The 19132-nt window shown below is 39.9% G+C and overlaps 3 protein-coding genes across 3 annotated transcripts; 2 read left to right on the forward strand and 1 right to left on the reverse strand.

Annotated features, from left to right (window-relative positions):
- The first annotated feature begins 20 nt into the window (after positions 1 to 20).
- LOC116924626 (type-1 angiotensin II receptor-associated protein) lies at positions 21 to 1404 on the forward strand. Its single transcript, XM_032931148.2, has 4 exons — positions 21 to 207; positions 456 to 602; positions 692 to 764; positions 830 to 1404. Exons 1-4 carry the CDS (start codon positions 169 to 171, stop codon positions 1099 to 1101), a joined length of 531 nt encoding a protein of 176 aa, XP_032787039.1. The 5' UTR covers positions 21 to 168; the 3' UTR covers positions 1102 to 1404.
- A 541-nt stretch (positions 1405 to 1945) lies between these two features.
- LOC116924623 (helix-loop-helix protein 11) lies at positions 1946 to 4924 on the reverse strand. The gene is made up of 10 exons (XM_032931145.2): positions 4686 to 4924; positions 4197 to 4368; positions 4035 to 4131; positions 3777 to 3978; positions 3471 to 3666; positions 3137 to 3411; positions 2771 to 3067; positions 2507 to 2696; positions 2390 to 2450; positions 1946 to 2325 (listed from the first exon to the last, which is right to left on the reverse strand). Exons 1-10 carry the CDS (start codon positions 4772 to 4774, stop codon positions 2216 to 2218), a joined length of 1689 nt encoding a protein of 562 aa, XP_032787036.2. The 5' UTR covers positions 4775 to 4924; the 3' UTR covers positions 1946 to 2215.
- Positions 4925 to 8806: 3882 nt separating this feature from the next.
- On the forward strand, positions 8807 to 17993 carry LOC116924624 (glutaredoxin domain-containing cysteine-rich protein CG12206). The gene is made up of 5 exons (XM_032931146.2): positions 8807 to 9223; positions 9286 to 13283; positions 15797 to 16030; positions 17062 to 17127; positions 17205 to 17993. Exons 2-5 carry the CDS (start codon positions 12375 to 12377, stop codon positions 17397 to 17399), a joined length of 1404 nt encoding a protein of 467 aa, XP_032787037.2. The 5' UTR covers positions 8807 to 9223; positions 9286 to 12374; the 3' UTR covers positions 17400 to 17993.
- Positions 17994 to 19132: the final 1139 nt, after the last annotated feature.

A 19132-nucleotide genomic window follows, 5' to 3' on the forward strand; every position in this document is an offset into this window, starting at 1 on the left:
AATGAAATGGGATACCTGTTTCTGGGCACCATTGTTTCCGCTGAGAAGCTTATTTACATTCCGCTCGCAACTTGGGGCTTAGTTCTTTCTCACGGAAAACGCCTCATTTCCGATTTGTCCTTAGTCGCAGTCGTGGTTCAACTATTCGTGGTAGAATAAAAACCGGAAATGCAGCAGTCTAGCACATTGTTCAATTCCGTTTTAAAGGTAACAAAAATCACCTTGAACTTACATACATTAATAGATAGAGGGAAAAGAAAAGTTTCTTATCGATTTCTTAAGTTGTGTGTGACAGTTTAAACAAGTCTTAGTTTTTATGACGGACAAAGAAAACGGCCATGATGGCTTCAAAGTTTCCTCTTTTTTTTTTTTTTTTTATTTATAGATAAAATGTAAATTGTTGCTTTGGGGACTAGCAATAGCTAAAACTAATTACATTTTCAACATTACCATAGGGAATCTTCTTTATCCACTTGGTTTTCACATCCTGGGGGCTGCAGTCAGATTGGGCACCAACATCTTACTTTTTTTATAATCTTCTCTTCATGATGGTTCTCCTATGGGGATTGCATCAACAAGAATCTGAACAACCAATTGTTATAGTAAGGCTGTTTAAAATCTAAAATTATAATGGATTTTTTGGCTGGTCTTCTTGCCCATTTCTGTTTTAATGAGCAAGAGCTTTTTCTAGGCTTTCTACTTTGACATCGTTTGTTTCGTCTTGGATATTGTCAATGTCGGCGTTTTTTTCCCTTCACGATCAGGTATTTCTCCTACAAGTAAATGTTTCATTATACATAACATCCTTTTTCAATTTCACTGTCTTAAGGATCAACGTCTAGACGTTTCAGTGCTGGAATGGCTATCGTCAATATGCTGCTACGTCCTGTAACCGCTTTTTTCCTGTACAAGATTCTGGGTGAAAGGAATGCTCTCTATGGTGGATCTGTGTATCAAGAAAGCCATCTGGCAGATGTATTCGGTCAACCGAACATTCGTCAAGGACGGTATCAAGATATAGGTCAGGTTGCAGCCCCATCACAAGAGATTCGTCCAGCTGCTCCGTCTTCAGACAACCTAAACACCGTACCGAAAGTCTGATTGCTTCAAAAATTTATTCGTTCAAAAAGGGTTAACAGTATTCTTTTGCCATCTTCTCACGTAACACTTTTTCGGGATACCGTAATTTAGTTCATCTGTGCTTGTCATTTCACAGTGTCTAGTCATAACTGTAGCAGTTGCCCATCCCAGTATTACCACTCACTTGAGTATCTCGGGCTTCATCACGTTTTCTCTCCATTCAAGACTATAGACCTTTTTAAGATTGCTCGGTGTAAGCACAGCGAAAAGTGTGCGGCTAGTCGACTAGTGCGCACCATGGCGGGGATAGCCGTAACTAGCGCAGACTGGCTGATTCTCGAATCACCTTGTTGTTCGGCTCTATGTTACTGTAGTCTGCTAGTGTATTAAAGATAAAATGTCCGTTTCAAGTTTCAGTTGTCTCAATTAGTGCTTTCTTTAGTTGAAGAGGACCGTGATTTGTATTATAAAACACTAGAGTTCCTGAAGTGCCACGATCCCCTCGTAATACCTCTACAGTTATTTAAAAGTGGAAAATCTTCATCTAAGTATCTTCCCCCCATAGAGAAATTTCATTTGAGACTCTATCTTGTTTACGAACGCGATATGGTGCGCACTAGTCGACTAGCCGCACGACTTTTCGCTGTGCTTACACCGAGCAATCTTAAAAAGGTCTATAGATATCATATCATGAATCTAGAAGATCAAATTATGATTATCAAATAACCTGACACTGTACATTGTTTCTGTATGGAAGATCAAGTACAGTTTTTTTTTATCAAGTAATTTTCACTGCAAGCAGTTTTAATTTCACCACAAATTAACATAAATTTACATGTTAACAAATCGAAGCGATTGACGGTGGTCAGAGTTTCATGACAGCGGCCTATTCTTTACGCAAGCGGCACGTGTCAAATTCTTTATTTCAACAGATTCAAATAGTCGCAATGCATTAGTTCAATTTCATTCATACGGCACGTAAATGAGAGATGCGTGCTTAGATGAAAGACAAAAAGCTCGGGAAAATCCAGTAAGACAAATAATCGCTTCTTTCACATGGTTTTTGATCGCCTCAATTCGCTTTAAATTGTTAAATAAAGTCACACGGGAGTCTTGAGAACCCTTGGAACAACGTTTAGATTCGTTTAACGATGATAACGTTCGGGCCGTGAACCAATTCTCCGTCATCCAAGACGTTGTCACTATTACTGTCCACTTCTGCTTCCGTGCTAACGGTTATCATCTCTGAACAAAAATATTCTGGAGTAAGTATGGCTAGTGCGATGGTTTATTTAACACACCAACTTACCTCCAACCTCCTGTTCCTCGGTAATTGCCAATTGTTCATCTATTCCGTCTTCCGATCGAAGCTAGATAAAATTTCTCATGACTAAATTGAAATTTCACAGTATATATTATGAGCTACCTCGTCTTGAGAGCTTGTGACCACCAAGCTGCATCCTATTGGTTCACCTTCCGTGTCAATTTCAACTTCCACCAGTTGGCCTTTGCGGGACCCAGACAAATCGTCATTAAAAAGGTGATCGCCTTCCAAATGGCGAATGGCTTCTACAATCGTTTCAAGATTCTGCCGAGAAGTGGCCGCAAGGTAAGATCTGAAAGATTTCGTGAAATGCAATCGAAAGTTCCATAAACTGAGGCAATAACTGAGGCAATAACTGAGACTCACTTGCTGTCAGAACTGAATGGCGCATCGATATCTACAAACGTTACTTCCTCCCCAGCGTGCTGTAGCACGATTGGGGAAGAGGAACCGTCACCGTGAGCCAAATGTGACAAATGAGCCAAATGTGGCGGTAACTGGAAGGAAAGTACTGGTAGCGAAGACAGGGGTAGACTGCTTGCGGGGGAAGCTGGCCCACCGGTCATGGAAAGGCTTAACGCCGGTGAGGGAACTCGAGAGGCAAGCTCAACTTCCACCTTTGGCTCTGCCATCATCGCTGCTGCCAACAAGCTTCCTGTCCGGCTGAGAAAGAGATCCATTTAAGAAAAACCATGACTAATATATCGCAAAAAATGAGAACATGCGAAATACCTGTTTGGGCGATCATCTAGCACTAGGTGGGCAGGCAATGAGGTCATCATGTTACTCTGTGAATTCATAAACTGGACTTGGTTGTGATCATTGCTCGAATTAGGACTGGCAGTGCTTTCCCTTCTGTTTAACCTAGGAGACATTGCCGCCGTTGTAACTAGGTTTCTTCTGGAGTTTTGGTTAGGTCTTCTATTGTTATTCCATCGTTGATTAGATGTACTGGAGGCGTCACGGGCAGCATTTATTAAGTCGGATTCGTCATCTTGCGCTTCCGACTGAAAAATAAAAATAAAATTTAGTCTCAGTGGCAACAGTTTGGTGACAATTGAATTACTTTGAAAAGTTTTGGAGGGGGATTAGGTTTCCGTCCTAGTATATGTGCAGTGATTTCTTCAGAGTTATCTACTTCAGGCACATCTATCTGCAACTGAAGCTGAGCTTCAAGTGCATGAATTTGTTCCTCGAGTTTTAAGCGTAACTTCCGCTCGGCTTCCAAGAGAGCTTTAGATTCATTCACCTCTTTCCTTAGTCTAATGAATCACGGGCAACGAACGATACAATAACATAACCAAGAATTATTAGAACATTGATCACTTTCCTATAACTACTAAATATTTTGTAACTGGAGGTAACGTTATACCTATCGACAGCACGGCTGTAAGCTTCCCCAGAAAGCACCCCTTTCCTTTTCTCCTTTTCCAGGGGAGGTGGATCTTGGATTTTCTTTTTTGTAGAAACACCAGAAAGGAGGACATCTTCACCACCAACTGTAACTTCAGACATATGTTCTGGAGAAAGTGGAATCTCTGTGGATTCTGAGAGGTCTTTGCTTTTTAATGGTCCTATTAAGATGAAAATGTAGATTTTTTGGATTGTAAAAGTTGTAAACAAAGCTCACCTAAGAGCCGTTTGAGATGACAGTTTTGAGCAACCAGTCTTGTTTTCTCTTGTTCCAGTTGATAAATATATTCAGTTGTTTGCTGTAATATTGCGGCCTGTAGTTAAAGCATATTTATCAGTGATAAAGAATATTATTTTTATCATAACCAAATCCTCTTACCTTGCTAAGTTTCTCCCCTTCACTTTGAGGAAGCAAAGTCCTGAGTGATTGGAAACCTGAATTAATGCTCTGCATTCTCCGCCTCTCATTGGAGTTGGCAATTTCTCTTCGCACACGCTTCTCATCCACCCAACCTCCCTCCATTGATTCTTGTGGGGAACTATCCCCAAGACTGCATCAATCATAAAAGAAATCATTTTATAACAGCACTTCAATTTTTCACATTATTCATTTTTTTCTCCTCAGGTGAGGCACCATGCCTGATAACTAACAACCAAACAGGAGATCAACATGGTTGTCCACTACAAGAAGCACTTTATACTTCAAAAGCAAAATGAATATCATGCTCAATGGAAACCGGAATTTCACAATTAAGTCAACATCAGCTGTTGGTGAGATAATACCCAGCGTGAAGGGGCGGGGGGATTGAAAAAAAGAAAAGCAGGAAACATCAGCTGTTCTAAAAGCGTATCAGTCGAAGAAGCTCACCTGCACAAGCCTTCAATTCCTTCTTCGTCATGTCGTAGCACATCGTCATGCCGGCGTTTATCTCCGGCTTTATTGAACATTATGGACATTGTCTTTCACTTTACTGACCACCATAGAAAAGAAATCCTTCGTTAAAAAAAAACGTCGGCGTACTTAACGTGTTTTCCTTCTCTAGTAAACAACGCCGTTGCTTAATGGCGGCCGGCGGGAAACTCTTTTGGTGTCGACTCTCCAGGTTTCTTTTATGAGAATTAAACATTGAAATTTTTTATAATTTCACCGAAATTTGAATTCTAGGTAGGAAGAAGACTCACTTGTTAATTCTGTACCTTTGAAAAGAGGGTTTACAAAACCAAATCTGCCAAAATAATGTGCTAACTGTAAAATAGGTGTGTCTCGAGAGTCGACCACTAAATGCCATGTTTTCTGGCCAATGGGATTACATAGAAGTAATGGGATGGCGTCCTTTGAAAGGGACGTAGTATCGTGTCGTTTGTTTTTACATTTTCTCAAAACCCACGAAAAATTAACGTTCGTATTTTTTTTCATACAGGTCGTATAAAGTCATTTTTGAACCCTTTGAAAAAATCCACGAAATTAGGTTCGTAAACAAGTTGCTCACGAGTTTCAGTTGTGTGTCCTACTATAATCCATAGTTCTCTTAACTTCTAATGAAAATGTCAAGGGTGAGTAACACGCAGTCCAACTGTGCGTGAAAAGCACGGTGTCCAAAGAGCTGTTTTGCGCAAAAACTACTCACGCGAATCAAAACCGAGCGAAATTTTATTTAAAAATTATACGTCGATAAATGGTATTTTAAAAATTTGTAATGTGGCGTGACATGCTCACTTCCCACGTCACGTTACTTTCTAAATTGGAATTGCAGGATTGACGAAACTGCATCGATCGTGCACGTTACAGTCTATAGCATACATGACAACAGCTTTTCTCTGTATTTTCCTGTCCTTCACTTTTTGTTGCAAATTTGTTTCTTTATAGGCTCTATTCTTCACTTTTTTGCCCTCATATTTTCTCCTTTATCTCGTTGTAATAGCAGGGATAACATGAAGGCGGCCGCTTTTACTGACTTTACGCCCTGCCCGTTTCTAATTTACGAGGAAAATATGCAAAAGGAAATTCAACAGCGTCTGAAGTTTTCGTAACCGGTAAGTCATTTCTTGTGGGTAATCGAAATGCATCTTAGCTTAACAATATTGTGGGTGGCAAACAAATAATACCAGTACTGATCACGCCTTCCTTTCATGTTTAAAGAGACGTTATCGCCTTAGGCCAATTTAACTCCCTCATTTCTATAGACATGTCATCGACCTTTCCATTTGAAAAAACAATAGTTGCAAATGAAAATACCTTTCGATATGTCTCCTTTTAAAATGAGATGAATGGCTCAAACGTAGCGTTTCAACTTGATCAATAACTTTCACGCTAACGATCATCAGCCTCCCATTGGTGGGGGAGGTGGCAGATATTTTACGACGGTTATAACGGGGGTGGTTACCGCGTGACGCTTGAACGATTCAATTATGCAATGATGTATAGACGGCGACCGTCCGGAATGCAAAACACCGTTCTCTACCATTTAATAATCCCTTTCAAACTTCTGCATTCATAAGAGGCATGTTATCAAGATCAAACCTCTTGATGTAATGCTTAATTGGATCTCTTGCAAAATGGGGCATTTTTTGTTGTTGTATTACATTTTAAAAAAATGGTGATCTCAATATAGACGACCCTTTTTTTTTGTATGCCGAAAACTAGGATGTAACAAATTAATAAAAAGTTACATCGTCAGCATGATTTTGATGGTTCAATTTCAGCTGCAACAGCAACGCTTATCGTGTTGGCAGGTTTCGGGGCGAATATTGCAGGCGGATGGAACGTATATATTATTACGTAGCAAAAACTATAATTTTGGAATTGAACACGTTTCCGATAACGATCGTTCTCATTTCTAAATTGTGCGGCCTTTCTCGTCGTTTTTAGAAGAAAATGACAACACGGAACGTACCGTCACGCTCTCGTCCATTATTCAGCCGATGTGGGACATAACTGTTTCATGATTTCAATGTGTCCTTGCGACATTTCGTGTTTTCTAAAGCTATGATAATCTAAATAGAAAAATTCCTTTACTTTATGGATCGTATACGCATACCGCTGCGATCATACGACCTTGAGACACACACAAAAAGAAACAAATGAAAATGTTTGATAGGAAATAGCCGACACGCAGAAAGGCTTCCGTTATTCATCGCCGTATAGCGGTGCGAAACAAAATTCAAATACCATATATACTTTCCATGTGTGTAGGTAGTCGTTATTCTGCACACCATCAGCAAGAAAACATCTACCCCCATATATGGCCAAATGAAGAACATATGGTCGAAAATGACGGTACTTTTTTTCAACAATTTACCGTTCGTTTTTCGTATCGTGAAAAGCCTTTGCAATTTAACTATTTGCCCAACACTTAAACTGACCTCCAGCTTTCGTTTTCCCTAATCAAAACAATCATGTATATAGACTTTAATCACTAATGTTTTTAGCAAAACACATCTTAATCAATTAATGTTTGCTTATATTATAAGATCGCTATGTTCGATACCAACAACAAGGGCAGGAAAAAATGTTTTTAAAATAGTTAACAGTGATTTCTTTGAATCGGGACCTATCTACTATCTACTTGACATCAAGCAAGATATAATAAAACACGTGCGTCTAGAAACGACTTGTCACTTCGTCAACCGATTGCCAGATAACATCAAGTTGAACGAAACGATGTGCATTAATAAAACGTAAAGCAACACCTCAATTCCACATTCTTATATTCACTCGTCAAAGTGAAAGTAGATGTTCGCGTATATTTTTAGTACAAGTTTACTGAACTGGAAAGAGAACACGAAAATTAGAAAAAAAAACAGCCATTAATGTCCGCTTGTATGTATATAATTACAATGTGGGCAGTTCCAATGAAAATCATTCAATTGGCTCATAGGAAAACATTCGTGCGTAAAAATTATCTTTTTTTTTTTTCTTTTGATGCCGTCATCATCTTCTATATCGTATCCAAGTAGAAATCTACAATACATTCTATTATCTTATTGCCAAAAAAAGAAAGAAATGAGATTCAGGTTTTGGGCTTTCCATTTGCTGACCGCGATATTTGTTGGCTATACCTAAATAATAATCTGAGAAAGTACTTATTGTAGGATATATATATATAAACTTCCCCCCCGTTCTATATAACCTACATATATAGATTTAGTGCTGTATATATAATACATGATTGCAATTGTGCTTACAATGCGTCATTTTTGTTTTCCAAGACAATTGCCTGATTCGATTACAAGTTGCAAATCTTGTTACATTCCCTGCGATTTCCTTCAATGATTTAGACGTCGTATCTACTGCTACTGTATAGATAGGCTATATCCCATCTACAGCACAACAAATTGATGAGGCTATTGTTCGCGAATCATTTGAAAAAAATCCCCTGCGTGAGAACCGGCGTGTGATCAAGCAAGACAGCACATTATAAATTGTAACACAAAATTCTCTTGACTCGTATACAAAGATAATTTATCAAGATATGTAGTTGAACAGAGCTCACGTGGGAAACTATCGGCAATAAAAATTGACCACACAAGAAGACGTTTTCAAAATCGACCACCTAAAGTTTGCCACAGTCGGTTGATTAGCAAATCGTTTCATAATTTAAAGACGTTTCAACGCAAACGATATTTATGGGAAACTATATGTAATACACTGAAAGAAGAAATCAAGGCAGTTTGATAACAAAAACACAGAGAGACGAGTGGATATAGTTGGCACACATCATTTCGAAAAGAACGCAGTTACCTCGTAACCCTAATCTAAGAATTTGTTGCTGATGAATTGCGGTCATGTTGAATGATACCTCGGGATTAATTGAGGGCTTTTGGCTATATACTCAACGATTACGAACGATTTTCTTTCTACAAATGTTTATATACATTCTTCTTCCATCTTGTGTGGACGAGGCCGTCACATATGCTCCTTAAAGTGCATAACTAAACGCGTTTCGCTGAATTTCTTATTGCCCCCCACACACACAGCACGCTAAAAGTCTTCCCTGTTTGTTGTGGATTATTATTGGCAGCAAAAATTGATAAACCTTTTCTTAACAGATTTTTCATGTTGCGTTTAAGATGCACTTTCGATGAGAACTTTCTTCTTTTTTTACTCGACGAAGATGGAGGAAAATAAAGCGTGCATAGAGAGAAAGGAGAGATCTTCCAAAAATGACCCAGGGTGGTGAAAATCTCATTTTATTTTTGTTGATGCGAACCAAAAATCTTTTGCCAAATTACACCGGTCACGCATAGTTTCATTTTTTAGGGTATTTTGTTCTTTTTTCCCCTGTTGTGATGGGAAAATGTTTGTCGGTTCAGCAATCATTGGCTCTACTTACCAAAAGAAACTCGCATCTCTTTCTGATCGACTGATTATTTTGGCTACACGCACCGCACTTTTATCTTTGCTAGGTATTTTTGTGGACAAAACTTAAACGCTGCTATTAGATAAAAACAAATTTGATTGAACTTAGGAATCTACGTGGCCTTGGCGTTCAGCCGTTGTTGACAAAACGTATCCCATTAGACGACAAAACACCCTGCCTTCAGACTGTTATATCAAGAACACACATGGCGCCATATTGCCATCAATTAATGGAGCAGGGACTCATTAACATATTTGTTATATCGAAAACCATCTAATCTCGCAGAACACTATGTTTGACGTCACTGCTATTTTCCAGAGAACGTCAAAGAAGATAAAAAGCAGGATCCACCCTCAGTTGTGCTGTATTACGTCATTCCAACACTCGTGACGCTGGCCGATATAACCCATTATATTTTATTTTAAGACGCTCTCTCTCCGATGATCCACTACCTTTGGCGGTGTAGCTGGACCAACAGAAAAAAAGAAATGATGATGGATAAAAGGACCTCATGCACAAATATAAAAAGAGGACGGCAATCAGCCCGACTCTCGAATGAAAACACACACAAAAAAATGAGTAGATAATAGAAGATTAACCAGGTCACATTCATTATAAATCAAAAAGATGATGCTGCGGTAAATCTACGTGATGGACTACATTTTTCTTCCCCTCCCCCCCGTGCGTGTGTCTACGTGTTGGTCGAGGCTATATCCTTCAGCAATAGATAAGAAATGCATCCAGCGTAACCAACGATATAGCCCTTTCTTGCTCGTTCTACTTTTTTTTTTTCTGGCGGAGGTGCTCAGCATCAGAATGTTCTCGGCAGAAGAGGAAAAAAAAAAACGTTGGTGTCATGCTTGAGCAGGTGGCTCTCCATCAAATAAAGCATCGACTGAACGGACCAAGACAGAATTGAAGAAATCCGTTCTAAATGATGCCCGACTCGGCTGCTGTGACTGAACGGAAATTTTCTATCGGTTTAAGCGTTCGTTTTTTTTGGGAGGGGGAGGGGGAAACAGTTATGGCCAAGAGCGATGGATGAAAAAGAGGGTCATTTAATCTTGGGAAAAAAAGAGAGAGATATAAAAAAGTATAGGAAGATGAAAATCAGCATCCAAGCGGAATCTTGATGTAAGAAACTTTCGCTAAACGCTGATGGAGGAGAAATCTCTTCAAGTATGAAATAAACGTCACAACTTTCTGTGACATATATTTCAACTTATCTAAATATATGCCTACATATAAAACTACTCATTTATTGGCAAATGTTCGTTCAGTTTCACTTATTGGTTTACAAGAAACTCTCGCGGGCCTCTTTAAGTTTTTCTTGGGGTAGAAAAAGATTTGCGATGGTTCATTTCATTTGGAAGAAATTCAAAAGAAAATCTTGGCCACGAAAGAGGTTGAACGACATTTCCAGGGAGACTTGTTCGCTTTTGTTTTGTTTTTTCCAGGCGGCCTTTCCCATGGGCTCCGTCGATTGTTGTTCAACAGGTATATACACAGCACCAAACTATCAGGGAGAATGGCAAGTGTGAATCGTGAAACTAACCTGAAATGATTAGAGAGAGTATAATTACATCATTCAGTCGTTTAAAATTTCGAGTCACGAACAGAGTGATAGCGAATTCAATAACGTGCATCGCTTGGCTTTGATTGTTGCACCGGTGCACAAATCAAATACAACTGAGCACCGATTGTCTTGTATAAAACATCAAAAAAAGGGAAAGAAATGAATCCCATCCAAGCATTAAACCTCCTCGCCAGCACTCAAGCGACTGTCAAACATGTGCAACGATGTCTATAACCCCTGTTGTACAAAAGCTCTTGCCGATTGCATTGAACAATCTGAAAAACGAAAAATTGCGTTTCGTTTCGAAAGAATAGAAGCCTCAAAATCTAACAGTTCTATCGCACTTAACCATTGTTGAGCATTTAATATTTTTCACTTAACGGACCAACTCTCTGCTTATAATCCCGTTTCAAATGGAATACCCCAATCTAACCGCACACACTTTGTTCTTGTCTATCGGATATTTCCCTTTTCTTATTGATATGGGATTTAGCGTTTGCCTCTCTCTTTCTTTTGGCACAAGTCTCGTCCGTTATATCCGTTTTCAGCACGGAATTCTAATAAACGCAAGTTCTCTTTCTATCAAGCAAAATGTATACGTTTATAGCAATAGAGCCTTTCGGTCAAACGCATCCGCTTTTCAACGTGTCGTGCATTAACGGCATAATCATTGGGCCAAACGACGAGGCCGAGGACTTCATCTCAACTAATTGTGGATTCGATTGTTCATTAACCAAAGAGGAGGCCATTAAAGTTATCAGTTCGCTATTGTTCGTCTATGTAATTGTCCAACTAATAGAGCCTCATCCTTCCGGCATTTCAAAACGGACACAGTCTGGCACCACAAGATGACCATCAGCAGCTCCATTTATACATCCACTGTTTCCTTTTCTATACAGTACATTCTCTCCATCCTAACTGTTTCTTTCTTTCTTTCTTATTCATAGAGCAGCACTATGGGCCTTGTGTCGTCACTATACACAACAGAGTGTATAGACACCGTACCCGTTAGGTATGGCATAGTGGAAGCTATTGCTCTTAGGGCACTGTCTTCAGGCTCAACACACACCTGTTGTTTCGAACTGCCAGAGCAGAATGAGAGAGTTTTCGTGTAAAAAAGCCCAACGGCCGGCCGACTGCGATGGTTATATTGTTTGATGCTCTATACGTATATTTCCACCTGGTGTGTGTCTGCTTTATCTCTCCTCCCTTTCAAACCTTCTTCTCCTCCTCATTTTCCTGCCAATACTATATAAGAGAACGGCGTTCCAGTCAGTGTCCCAGTCACTCGTTCACCAACCACCGAGCGCCATTGTTGTGTACTCGAAATCATTTCCAATAACTGGAAGCAGCTTTCTATTTTGCCTGTCTCACGTCGCTCTTCAAAGGACAAACATTTTAACTGTGACTTGATTATTGAGTTGGAACACGCCCAATCGTGACACACACACGCTGCAAGAACGAGATAAGATTACACAGTGCGCATAGATAATTAAAAACAACAAGAAAACCAAACAAAAAACGATCGGGAAAGTGAAACAAACTGCAGACAAGTCCACATCGTTATTCACAACTCGCATCATTTAATTTAAAAAAAACGTTAAAGAAAAAAACATTCGTGATGACAAAATTCAAGTGCGCCGAGTACACGAGTTCGGCCGGCCATCAAAATCTCAAGTTCCAGTCGTCGGTCACGACTGGAACAGGCGAATCAAACAAACGACACCAGAGGGAGGAGGATTCGTCTAGCAGCGTCAGCAGTGCCGGTCATTTAGATTTCTATTATTTCGCTAACCGGGGCTGCGTGAATCAGAAATCGTCTGACGAGGTGAGCACGTTGGACAGCGGATTATCGTCCGACACGGAAGGGTTCACTCCGCCGCCGCTGCCGCGTCGTGTCAACAAGAAGGCGGTGGCTGAATTGCTGGACGATTCGCAGTCGGACGTCAGCGCCGATTCCTTGGCGCTCCACGACGACGCCCAAACCGATTTGACGTCGTTGGCCAGCAGCATCGAAGTCAGCCCAGCCACGGCTCGTAAAACAGCCAAAGCTCTGCCCAGTAATCTTTTGACGGAGATCCGCACCAAAGCGGTGAAACTGCATCATTATCAACAGCCGCAGTCGGTCAAAGAACTGGGCAAAGTCTTGGATACGCAACTGAAATTGCAACGCAGCAAGAGCTCGTCCGTTCCGCCGTCGCGATCACGCAGCCTCGTTTTGCCGATCCCGCAACCGTTGGCGGCAGCACCGTCGTCCTTCGATCCGGCCGACGCTTATTATCAACGATTCCACATGTGCGAATACGTCGACATCGGCAGCGCTAAAAACAACAACAACAACAACAACAACAACAGCCAACAGCATCCGGAATCGCCCGTCGATGACCTCAGTTTCGTCGGTCTCAAAGATATTTTGAACGTCGAGAAGAGCGGCCAAACGATCCGCAGCCATAAGAGCGGCACAGTGCGCGGAGTGCGGAACCGCGTCCGCGCCGGAATTACCACCTTCCTTCAGGGCAAGACTTTTAAGGTGAGTGTTATATCATTGTGTCACGAACTTCTTTTTACGTTTCCTCAAATGGATATATAATTAGCTTGCCCCTTTATTCCCCTCTCTGTTGCTTAGCAACCGTCACAGCTGTTAGCTTCTTTCAATGCGAGCACTTGCATAACATAACGGAATGGAACGTTCAGATGCTGTGGCCATTTTTGTTTTGTAATGTGTGATTGTTTCAAAAGACGCCCAGTCGACCGCTTTACCTTAACAATCAGAGCAAAAAGAGTTTAGGATAGTAACAAGTATGGACACGCTCTAGAATGTACGTTTCGGGAAAACACTTAAAGAGACTCTTTTTTTAAAAGGGGGTAAAGTTCCGTTCAATGTTTACACGCATTTCAAAATCAGTTGATGGTGTTGATAAGATTAAACGTTATCGTCTGAGGTATGCGTGTGATTCATGTTATGGTACGTCTGGCTTATTAATGATGGCCATAAAGCAATAAGGTGGAAATGCGGAAGTTATTTATCTATTTCCCGATTAGCCATTTTTGGGGGAAGGGAATATTAATTTAAATGAAAAATCATGGACCACCCAAAATAGTAAACCGTAATAATCTCACGAATTTTTTTGTTTTGTTTTGGCGAACAAACCTTTTTTATTTTTTCCTCGTGTAAAACACACAAAATTCGCTATGGAAATTGGTTGCATTTCAAATCTCACGCGGAATTTAAAAAAAAAAAACTCGCATTTCTTACATTCCTCATAATAACTAGACACAAAGAAATATATATTCTCTCTTTAATTATCAGTGGTTGTGTGCGTGAGTATATAGAAGAAGAGCAAACGCTATTTCAAAAGGTACATAACTGCCTGCAGGTGTGAATCGATCTTCTCTGTCTCGGTTACTAACCTGAAACAAAACAAAAAAAAATTTCTTTTCCTCCTTTTGTTTCTTAACCGATCCTTCGGGCAATAATCGTTGCAACAGCCTGAAACATAATGTGATAACAATCAAAGTTCATCGGCTTCTTTATACTATCTACTTGTTTATGCTTTCCCAAAAAGAAAAACCATAGAAATAAAAGCAGTCCTCTTTTTTTTTCATTTCTTTTCTGTAAATAATAATGGGATTTGGGGAACTGTTCATTTCCATGGTTACCCCCGTCAAAACACACACGCAGCGATATTTATTTACAAAGAGCGTATACACATAAGCTCGTGACCATAAGATGACGCATGTCCGATTGTATTAACATGGCTACTAAGATCGCACTCTGTCGAGATCAGAGTCTCTCTGATGCGATTATGTATGGCAGAATGATTCAAGCTTTAAAGCGTCAAATCAATAACAATTAAATCGATCATCGTCGGCTTCAAATGATTCGGTTGACATTGGTTAGGCCAGTCATGGAGACCATGTCCGTTAGAACAACGTAAACATAACGGACGCATCATTTATTTTTCGGACGTGTGTATATGTACCGTTTCCTATCTACCTGTTGACAGCCGTTTATATACCGCAGCACTGTTACTCTCTATCTATTTTGTCGGCTGCAAAAGAGAGAGAGACACATGTCCCGCTATTAGAGGTCTAAAGCACAGTACGCGCTCAAAATCTGGGTTCGGCAACGGCATCAAATAGTGAAGACAATTGTTGATTTTGTTTAGAGACGTTTGCGACAGCTCTCGAAAGGACATTCCCGTTTTGCAAGTGAAAACGGGAATTTTTGCACATCAGAATTCAAATGCAGGAAAGCGGGCGTCTATAAAATGGCATTTGCCAATTATGGATGGCATAAAACACGTAGAATTCGGCACATGGGACACTGTCCGTTCGAGTAACAACGCCCATTCCATATCCATCTATATAGACCCATCCAAATAACAATTTAGAAAGAAAGGAAAACAGTTGAAGGACGCAAGTAAATACTATTTAGCAGGAAAGTCTTGCTAGTTGCTATAAAGCTCTCGTGTAATTTGCTATAAACAAGGATGTATCCACGACGGAAGCGTCCTATCCCTTCCGTGTAAAAAAGTTCCATGGCTGCTGCTCGACGAGCTTATTTATATTCACGTCTGAACCTAACCAGTTTTACTTAGATACACACATGCACACATACAAGGAAGCTCTAAATAAAGTGTCGCTGAGCACACATTTCTCTAGGGAAATCCAAGTTTCCGGTTCCGCCGGACGAATCGCGACCGATAGACTTCACTAAATATATGCGCGTACTATATGTATAAAAATAAAAGAATTCGGTTTCAGCTTGTCGGTTGGTTAGTGAACTACAATTTCTCCTTTGGAATGACATTGTCGTATAATCTTAACAAGGAAGTGTAAACGAATGCAGGGAAATGACATTCAATCGATGTATAAGACTTAATCGAGATTGATCAATTAATGATTACCGTACCAAAATAACGAGGGGTAACTCTACTACCTCCTTAAAGTCTGAATGTCACGTAAACTAATTGCATTGATTTCTTTGTACGTTGTACGTGAGGCGAATGAATGACCTTTTCTCTTTCACCGTTGACACAGAGCTACGCTGAACGTGAACACGGCAAAGTGGTGGTGTACACGACGTCGATGGGCGTCGTCAGGCAAACGTACCAGCGTTGTTTGCAGGTGCAACGCATTTTAGGCACGTTGCTCATCAACTACGAAGAGAGGGACGTCTCCATGAATCGGCAAGTGCAACAGGAGCTCAAGGAGCGAATGAATCGCAATCGTATCATCATCCCGCAAGTCTTTGTCGAGGGACAACTACTGGGCGTAAGTTATTTTTTTTTTAAATAGACTTTATAACAATCAAGTTTGATTCAAATTGTTTTAAAGCTTCTTTCGATGCTCGTTTTACATAGCCATTGTATAGTATAGAGCCTACGTCACGCCGCTTTTGAGTTGGCAATACGTCATCATCACAGATTGCTCCGTTTCTTTAATATTCGAGAAGAATCTTGGCACCAAAAGAGGCTACAATCAGGACAATAGTTGTAGGTCAAATGGAGAACTGGGCCCCCGCTTTTTTATTTAACGTTCAGTTCATATTCTTTCTTGAAAGAAAGTAGATCAAGAGCTTCAGCAACAATGTCTCTGCGATAGTGTGGCATGTGCAGCAGCCCGTAGGCAGAGCTTCTTTTTATTCGGGAAGTAGAAGCTTGTACTGAAATTGTTGGCCCATTCTCGGACCGAGCACATTAAACGCTTACGGACTTTAACCTAATTTCCGTTTCTAAATTAAATGGCTGCAAGGCAACGTAGGATGTTCTCTGATTGCATTTAAGTTTATAGAAGTTGGTGTATTTCTAGCCTATAAGAATCGTGTCAGCGAACGAATGCGACAGATGGTGTGTCTCCGCTACACGAAGGCCCATGTTCAAAGTGTTTTGGCCAGTCAGAGCAATTTAGAACAATTGAATCGTGATTTGTTTCCACCGCCACCTGTTAACTTCTTGCGCGCTCCAATAGAGTCTCCTCTGCTGCCTGAAAAATAAAATCAATACAAGAAAAACAACGAATGTGTACATGAAACATTGGGAAAAAAATTAAGAAGGGCCTTAGTAATTTTAGAATTCAATTTGATCACTCACGTCTTTGTAGACACACATGTTGTCGTGAAGGTTGGGCCTCTACATAACAATACGCCGTGCCCTTTAATAAAATAGAATTTTCTTGTTGATGTACTCTTTCAATATTGGACGACAATGTAATCAAACAACTGCTGTCAACTTGTACTCTTTTTATCGGAAGATGTAAAAAAATGTGATTAAAATTATGAAATTGATTTCTGATATTTTTCTCAGGATGCCGACGCTATTGAGAAGTTGAACGAAACGGGAGACTTGAGACAAATTCTACGCCGTTACAAGGTAGGTGTAGAATTAATTCGATGATTATTATTTTTTTCAATTGAAAATTTAAAAAAAAATGTATTGTTGAACTGAAGCGCGTCGGACCGGAAACCATCTGTGATTCGTGCGGCGGTTACCGCTATTTGCCGTGCTCCGTCTGTTCGGGTTCTAAGAAATCCATCCACCGCAACCACTTTACCGCCGAGTTTGCAGCTCTCAAGTGCATCACCTGCAATGAAGCGGGTCTCATCCGTTGCGTCGCTTGTTCATCCACTTCATCACCTGCTTGATTGAAATCTACTTTGCGCGTCACCCATCAAAACCAACGGAAATCTACACAGACAACAACAACAAACCGGAAATCTCTTGAACGCACTTCAGTTCTTCCTTTATGCCGTTTTTTTTTTTTATTTTTTTAAATTAGCGATTAACTTTTTTTATTTCTTGGATCTTTGAAATAATTCCCTCATCACAGCACATTAATCTTACGTTTTTTTTAAGAAAATAATTTCGGTGGTTTTCTTGCAATTGAATTTCAACAGTGTAACATCTTAGAGATTGAGACTAAAATTAGACCTATAAATGTCCTTTTTTCCCCTTTCTATACAACATCGAATGCGAAACAGCGTATACAAGAAAAGCAACAAAGAGACATGTAGAAAGTACATTTCGATATATACAACTCCATTCTCCAATCATTTATTTGTGTGTGTGTGTGTGTGTGTACATGATCTGTGATATGTCGAATGAATGTTGAACCTTTCTTTCCCCAATAATAAAAGCCGAAGGAAGAGCCGAGAATGAACATAGAAATATAACATTTAAACAGTTTTTATACACTGTCAAAAGGCAAACAGAAAACAAATATACTGTATACTAAACAACGATTTCTATACATAACTCTGAAATGATTAAACAGTTTTCCTTGGTCTGAAATTCATCTGACTGAAATTTTTACCTACACACATCAAACTATTTAATTCGCCATATTGTCGAGCTAGAAATTGTCAAGGGTCGACGTATAAGTACGAAGGAATCCAATTATATTCCATTTTCGGTGTATGATGTACGTCACGCGCAGCAGCTAGAAAGTATATACCGCAACACAATAACCATTGTCATCATGTGAAGCGTATCAAGAAAGTGCCAGCAAAGAAGATCGGCCGTGATTCAATATATTATCCAAATAGACGCCTTGTGTGCAAGAGAGAAAATAAAAACGTATAATACATGCGACCCTGGAACATGCGTATATTCCAAGTGAAGACGCATTTCTTTTAGATATGCTTTTAGGTGAAAGACGTTGCCGCATTTCTTATATAGATCGATCGCTTGCAAGAACATCATCAACAATCTCTTCTCCGATTTCCTCTTTTGCTTTTTTGAGACGACCTCGCAAACAGCTCAAGAGGATCTTGTAGGCCAGTGGGGAGGTTTGTGTGTTATCCATTCAATCGTGAAGTTGGATACGCAACGAGCATATGACATCAACTGGTTTCGATTTTCTTTCTTGAAATTTCGGCTGCGTGCGCCACATCTCCCACGATTTTCGATTAAAGGGTCACAGTTTCCTAATAGTAATGTATTGTTTATGCGGCAGTCGTATACCATTTACTGCCGAGCTAGGACGTGATTCCACATGTTAAGTAGGGCCGCTGCCACGGAGAACAATTTAAATGAAAATATGCTATAATTACGTTTGTATTTTTTTTAGAGGACGAATGATTTTTGTTGTTTTTATAGTTTTCGTCATAGGGGGGAAGTGAGATCAAAAGTGGAAGAAGAAGAACATCGGTGATGTTCTATTTCCAATTGCCATTTACTCCAAAACTATATATATGAATTATGAAGACTATATTTTTAACTTAACGTCCATTTACACGATAAATTAAGAGCTAAGCCTTTTCAGACCATTCTATTTCGCTTTCAAACCTAAATAACGTGTAGTCTCGTGAATCGTATCTGCGCGATGCAGACAACACCCAACGTTCGTGCCAATTCGTTAGCGCAACGTAACTAATAC

The sequence above is a fragment of the Daphnia magna genome, linkage group LG6 (assembly GCF_020631705.1).
Source record: "Daphnia magna isolate NIES linkage group LG6, ASM2063170v1.1, whole genome shotgun sequence".
NCBI classification, from domain to species: domain Eukaryota; kingdom Metazoa; phylum Arthropoda; class Branchiopoda; order Diplostraca; family Daphniidae; genus Daphnia; species Daphnia magna.